The sequence below is a fragment of the Haemaphysalis longicornis genome, unplaced genomic scaffold (assembly GCF_048455015.1).
Source record: "Haemaphysalis longicornis isolate Haplotype H1 unplaced genomic scaffold, Haemaphysalis longicornis Haplotype H1 scaffold_9, whole genome shotgun sequence".
Taxonomy (NCBI): domain Eukaryota; kingdom Metazoa; phylum Arthropoda; class Arachnida; order Ixodida; family Ixodidae; genus Haemaphysalis; species Haemaphysalis longicornis.
This window is the reverse complement of record NW_027526460.1, coordinates 28,783,811-28,791,035: the sequence shown is the minus strand read 5'-3', so window position 1 is coordinate 28,791,035 and position 7,225 is coordinate 28,783,811. Positions and strand designations below refer to the sequence as shown.

The 7,225-nt window shown below is 48.2% G+C and overlaps 1 protein-coding gene across 1 annotated transcript; it reads right to left on the bottom strand.

The window, feature by feature from the left end:
• Positions 1 to 696: 696 nt before the first annotated feature.
• On the bottom strand, positions 697 to 6,875 carry LOC144152785 (uncharacterized). The gene is made up of 5 exons (XM_077684248.1): positions 6,736 to 6,875; positions 4,350 to 4,481; positions 4,091 to 4,262; positions 1,751 to 1,914; positions 697 to 974 (listed from the first exon to the last, which is right to left on the bottom strand). The coding sequence occupies exons 2-5, from the start codon at positions 4,416 to 4,418 to the stop codon at positions 843 to 845; spliced, it is 537 nt and encodes a 178-aa protein (XP_077540374.1). The 5' UTR covers positions 4,419 to 4,481; positions 6,736 to 6,875; the 3' UTR covers positions 697 to 842.
• Between the last annotated feature and the right edge of the window lie 350 nt (positions 6,876 to 7,225).

Here is a 7,225-nt window from a genome sequence, read left to right as displayed (position 1 = left end):
TTTGAATCTAAACAAAATAATTGTTTGGTGTTAAAAAAGAGAGATAAAAACAGCACTTAGAAAGCTATGAGGTGGTGTGAAAGATGGTGCTAATTTAGATGAGCTCTCTTGACTGAACAATGTTTCGAATAAAGGTGGTGCCAGCGCCACTTTCACGAGGTACACAGTAAAGTAGCCAGCCTGCGCCGATGCAGCCTTTCGAATGACCAACGCCTTTATATAAGTGCGAAAAAATTCAGATGTAGGATGTCGAGGGCAGGGACAGACGCGAACTTCCAACTCATGATTCTCAAGATGAGACTTGTATAGGTTATAACAATAACACTAACAGAATATTAAACAATTAACGGCACAGTGTGCATCTCATCTTTAAAATAAGGATTAGTTGAAAATTACTGCCTGTCCTTGTCCTTCACGTCCTGCATCTGAATTTTTTTGCGCTTAAAGGTGTTGATCACCGAGTACCAACTAGTTCGAACCAAGAATTGTCACTTTCAAACGTCTTCACGAAAACAAGAATGGGATTTGTGATAGCTTTTGTTCACATGGCCATCTGGTTAACTACCTGTTTCGGCAACTGAAACATACCCTCTGCAGCAGAGTGCTGTAGGCCTGCGCTGCATCTGCATGCAGCCCCAGCTGTTCCAGGGCCCTTGCAGCGGCGAAAGCCAGCTCGGAGCTGATGTCGTCTCCCAGGGTGGAAAGACAGCTGAGCACGCGCCCCTGAACCTCGTGGAGCCCCAGCACCCCCAGGCAGGTTGCCACGTTCCACAAAGCTGAGCCAAGCCCTTCTCTCGGCTTCTTAGCTGCTGGGTCCTGCTCGTCGAGCCGCAGCGCGTGCATCAGAAGCTGCAGAGCGGACCGCCAACGCCCTTTGGATGCCAGCCGGCAACCGGCCAGGGTCCACAGTGATGCTTCTTGCGGCCAGCGGCAGAGAGCTGCACACAGCTTCTTCTCGTCCGGTCCAACCAGCACTGCACACAGTGTTGGCACATAGAAGAGAATGCTTATACGAAATATTGGCCACACCATTTATCAACTGCAAAGCAGGTACAGATGCAGAACGTTCGCAGTCATAGTGCTGCAAGTACATGTGGCATGCTTACTGAAAAGGAGCTCAGTGCAGCACAGCAATAGGGATGATCAAGAAGGAGGTTGAGACAATCTACTTGGGGAATGATGAGGAAACTGAAGAGAGTGGGAGCAGAAATGTGGCAGGCAGTGCAACAATGAGAGCAACAAGGAATATCAGTGCAACAAGGGGTACGTATAGCCTGTATTCACAAGCGAGACACGCATGCAGGCAACCATGTGAGTGCGACGTCACTGGCTACGTTAGGCTCCGCAGGATGGTGGTACTCATCCGTGCTAAGCACATGATATGGGTTGGACGTTTTAAGCTCTACTCCACCGAACACAAAGTAATAACTCAACTTCAATGTGAGTGCCATTAAACACCTCTGTTGACACCACCGTTGAGAATCAGGTTGAAATGGAGCAGACGATACACACCAGTGTTTTTTTTTTCTTCAGCGTGCGGGCAAGTGGCACAAGCCATGCCATGTCCGTGGCCGTTCCCAGTATTGCTAAACGAAGAAATTGACAACTAAACTTTTCAGTGAATACCACCTATAGTCACCCAATTGTGCAGCCTGACGATAATAGAAAGGTTCTGCCAGTTACAACATCTGCACGACCGTATCATCAGCAGTTCTGTCAGCAGCCTCAACACCGGGGAGGTTCAGCTTACCCCGGAAATAGGCCAGCTTAGGGCCAAGTGCTGGGCAGCGGACTTGCTCGAGCAGGCCGGGACAGCAGGTGCCCCGCACAGCGTAGTCCACCTGTGCGGCCAGCAGGCAAGCCAGAGAGCGCACAGAGGCATGGTCTCCTGGGCGGACCCACCGCAGCCGACCGCTGCAAGCACCACCAGGACGCACAAAAAGGCCATCGGTCAACATCAAGCATGCTGGCAGCAAATACGAGTAGGATATGCATACTGTGGCTCTCATTTGCGGGAAAATTAGACTGGGCTGGCGCCGAGAGCAGAGGAGGATCATGAGGCTGTTGGCTGCATTGTGCAGCAGCCTCAAATATAATCTCAAGTTACACATGAAGCTGCTCCTCTCAACTCTAAAAGCATCACATGCTAACAAAAATTTAGACTTGATGGATATTCCGGATCTTCCCGCGGAATCGCCAGTTGTCCCATAGGAGTAATGGCTCAGGGATTTTTCGGACTTCTCTTTTATTTGGACTATTTTTCGTTCCCCTTCAGGTCCGAAAAATCGGTCGGCTACTCCATACTTAGTGCAACAATAAGAGTGTTGTACCCAAATGTACTCTACAGGCCAGCACCGTGGTCTGTAGACTCTGAAAGCGTTTTCGTTTCCAGGATCCGCAAAGCCCACAATGAGCAGTGGATATCAGATCCCTTTCCCACCCCCTTTTTTCTGTCTGTTAAAACCAGGTGGCGGAGTAACACTGTGACGCTTCTGTGCGTGCACACACTTTGGCTTCTCTGCACAACACTAAAGCTGCCCGGATAAAGCCAAGTGTACAACAAAATAGTGTAGAATGTATGAGAACACATTGCCTCGACGGTATCGCACGGCATGTCATCACTCTAGGAAGTCCTGGCACTGGCACAGAGCATGCCGTAGTTCACAGCATAGATGATTAAAACCTTGCAAGTAGAACATAGCGAATAGAACCTTGTGCAGATAAGCAACCACCCTTTTCCTTTTCGAACATCTGGAGATAGCGAGCCGAGCCACGCCGCCTTAGGTTGCCACTACCTGTACATTGTGCTGATAAGCAACCGCCTTCCGCATCACGAACGTAAGGCGGGATGGAAAACAAAACAAAATGGCTTGCATTCTTATCATATTGTCTCGCCGGCATAAGCCAGGCTTTTTCCCTCCCTGTGCATTTGTTGTTTTTGACACTAATAAGTGCAGATCCCTCAACACACAAACACAAAGTATAAGTTAAAGCCGTGTTCGTGGTTTGTAAGACCGTGCAGCAGCGTCTGATGTGGAGAAAAATAGACGAAATAAAGAGCGTGCCTCTGTTTTTAACTGGTGTCCGGTAGAGTGATGATAAACAAAAAATGATTGAAAGGTAGGTTGTGATATGGTTGAATTCGTGCATGTTTTGTTGATAGTGTGGTACAGCTTATAGTGCAGATTTTCGCGGCTTTTGTGACATACGTAATAAATGGTCTCACTGTACAAGGTTTTTTTTTAATTACAGCATGATGGCACCTGCACTGCATTATTCGTTTCAAATTTACTTTTTTTAGTGATTTCGGTTTCCGAGCTCTGCAATGCACTAGTTTGTAGTTTAAATTGAAGTTTCTTGAAAATCCGTCGCACGAAACTATTTATAGGCTGTTCTGTTGTTGTTGTTCAGATTTTACGATGCCCGTATTTTTCGACGCTTTTTCAAGGTCCCGAGAAAGTCGTATAATCGGGGTTCTACTGTATCTGGTTCTGCTCATTTTGTGTCTGCAACAACGTGCATGGCACACAGAGCATCAGACAGACCACATGCAATCAGATGACAAGCATGCTAGTTCAGCAAGTCTGAGATAGCCGCAAGAAGCTACAGATGTCTCAACCAAACCATCGGGTGGCAAGAATCCCTACATGGATCCAGAGGCTGGAAAAAAGATGGTCCGGCACAATCACGCTGCATATCATCAGATATATTACATGGGAAAATGGGCCTTCCTGGAGGTTTGGGCAAAAGCTCTCACTGCTGGGGAAAGCACGGCACGTCAGACAACAAAGTTCAAGCTAGACAGAATCATACCCCTGCTGTGTGAAAAAAGGCACCTTGGTCAGATAAGGAAAAGGAACACAACTGGCTGAGAGAACAGTGCTGAGGGATTAACAAACATCGTAATGGGGATGATGGGGGATGCCACATGAGATGGTTGATCAAGCATCTCACAATAAAAAAATCCCTAATTAGCTGATGCCCCCCCTCGTGCATCAGCACAGTCATTGTCCAAACTGTGAAAGAGGCAAACACCCACTCGAACTCACTTTCTCCGTAGGTGCAAGTGCACAGAACAGCTCGCACTCACCCAGCAGAGTCAAAGCCAGTGTGTGTCGGACGGTGCAGGCAGCGCAGCAGGGGCGCCAGCATGCGCTGGCAGCCGCGCGCATCTCCCTCGGCCAGCAATCGCTGGGCCAGCGAGCAGCGCACTCGGCCCAGGTCAGCTGCCAGCCAGGCCGGCCCAGACCGCACATGCCGTGCTGAGAGAGAGGGGGGAGGTCAGTGCTTACTGAATGCTCCCCAGCAGTGCATTGAATTTGTATATGCGGAGAATAGACCAGGCTTGCCTCTCTCCACGAGTGCTTTGTGGTGCTCCAAGAGAAGGGGCAGTCCAAGCCGGTCACACTTGGAAGCATTGTGCAGCACAGCACAGGCCAGGGAAAGCAAGTGGCTGTCCGCAGATGAGCTCGCACAATCCCCTGGGCACAGTGGTGCACAGTTTTGTTGTAAGGACAACATAAAGAACTGCGGTAAAACTGCTGCACCCATTAATCACTGTTTACTTACTACAGAAAACGCGCCGCGGTGGCTCAGTGGCTAAGGCGTTGCGCTGCTGAGCACGGGGTGGCGGGTTTGATTCCTGGCCGCGGCAGCCACTTTTCTGATGGAGCCGAAAAGCAAAAATGCCCGTGCGTTCAGATTTCGGCGCATGTTAAAGATTTCCAGGTGGTCAAAATTAATCCGGAGCCCCCCACTACGGCGCGCCTCATCGCCTGCGTTGCGTCGGCGTGTTAAACCCTACAAATCACTTACTACAGAAATAGTTTACACAACGGCCAAATGGTATAATTGCTCGCTCATCAGTTTTTGTACCCCGTATATTTGTATTTTTTTATTCGAAAGTTTGCCATGTGGTACGAGGATACATGAATTCAGAGGTACACGAGTAGGTTGGTTTAGTGTATATAAAGTCCAAGAGTTGTCGATGAAATGGTATTATAGAGTAGCCATCTTCCCATCTGTCTTGGCTATAATCTTTTGGTACTAATCACTATCATCTCTTAGCATACTGGCATCGTTTCCTGTTGTGACGTAAGGTGGGTTCTCAGAACACGAATGTGACCCTCGACACGCTTGCACACAATTTCAACATGGCATTCTTGTTTCTGTTTGCTCACATAACTTTAGCCAATTACCTGCCTAAAAAATTAATCGCGACTAAAGCCTTAATCGATTATACGGAAGGTTAATCAATCAATAGCCCATGCCTAATATTAAGCCTGTCACACTGCTTCCCAAACTCCTTTGGATGTTGCTGTGCCTACATCCTCAGGAAGCACTGACCAACTATAGATGGTATTCACTGAAAAGTTTAGCTCCAATTTCTTCACTTGGCAACACTGGAAACGGCCATGGACATGGCGCCGCTTGTGCCACTGCACCCACACACCACAGAAGAAAAAAAAACACCGTCTTGCATCGTCATATCCGTTTCAACCCGATTCTCAATGGTGGTGTCAACAGAGGTGTTATCAATCACACTCACGTTAGAGTTGAGGCATTACTTTAGGTTCGGTGGGGCTGAGTTTGGAACGTCCAACCCACATCATGTGCTTAGCACGGTCATGTACCACCGTCCTGTGGAGCTTGACGGTGCACTCAGATGGTTGCCTGCATGTATGCCTCACAAGTTAATACAACCTATACGCTGGGTTCTGACTGCAGTCCTTCACAAGCTAGCTTCTACCCCACAAAGGAACGTGCATCTTTGGGGATCTGATAAGGAGGGATGTAAGTGCAACTTCCTGGAGTACATGGTAAATGTTTTGTTTAATTGAACTGGTATGATTCATGCAAGGGGTAAGGCCTCTGGGGTAAGGCCTCTGGGGTAAGGCCTCTGGGGTAAGGCCTCTGCGGAAATGCTGTAACAAGGCATAATCTAAAGACAAATAAAAGTGGTCAGTGCTGTGCACAAAACATGATTCATTATACACTCGGATATCGCTGTCGCAACTGAACATGACCTGATGGCTCACTTCCGGTTGGTTCGATTCACCTGCACTATGTGGTCTAGCACATGCAGTGCAGCCCTCCACCATTTATTTAAGCAGTGCAGCTTGTGGAAACTGAACTCTGTTGTTTGGTTCACCATCAGTGCAGTCTTTCCCTAATGGTTTTTTTTTACATTATTGCGTATGCACGACACTGGCATCACAGACTGCTGCTGCTGCAGTACCATTTGTGTGATGACAATGACTTTAGGTTTATGGACGCAGAAGGAATCACTGTGGATATTTCTACCTTGATACCTTCCTTTTTTTTATGAGAAAAAAAAAGGGGGGATTGCACTTTTCGTGCAATCCTGGTCTGCTTCGTCAAAGCTGGTTGACTGTGGATATCTGGCGCAGAATAGTTCGCACTCAGGGCAAAAACACATATCACAGAAGGGCTCAGAAAGCAGGTAGTTCCAGGTGATAACGATGAACTCAGGAAGTGCAAAACTCGTGACAGCCAAAAAATCCCGGTTAGTCGAAGTTGTGTCAACTTTCGCCTAAACGCATGATAAAGTAATTTGAAACGATGAAGTTCGCGCGTCCGACAAGAACACAGCATTGGGGATGTGAACGTCTCACTGTGAGCATACTATCTCGGTTCACCAACGCTCATCACAAGACGAGCAGTGCGAGCCCGGTCCTTTCAGGGTGGCATGCTTAGCGCACAGCTTGCGTATACCTGTTAGTAACTCCATCAGAGCTTGGTATTCGTGCACCTCCCTCGCAGCCTCAAGGTGCCCATCTTCCGGTTCAGGGGCACACACCTCCGAGCGGCACACAAGCCTGTTCAGACGTTGCACTAGCGCTCCGAGGGTACCGCTTGGCCGGCTGCTGGACTCTTTCTCGCTTGAAACTTCGTAGGCTTGCTTAGAGTCAAACCATTCGTCTAATCCAAGATGGTCAGCCATCGCACATCAGCGTAGCCGTAACACGGCAGCGGAGTATCGGGGTACACAATTTCAATAAGCCGCCTTGTAACTTTTCTTCACAAGCGCCTCTGAGCCTTCTGAGCGCGCCAGTTCTGTCCGGCTTTTGCTTGTTTGTTGCATCTGTCTGCTGACGCGTGGCTTGGTTACTTAGGGACCTTGTAACAGAATAAAGAACCCAATTCAAAATCTACACCTGTTCTAAATTGACAAACATTACAATGAGAAGCACATCTTGCTAAG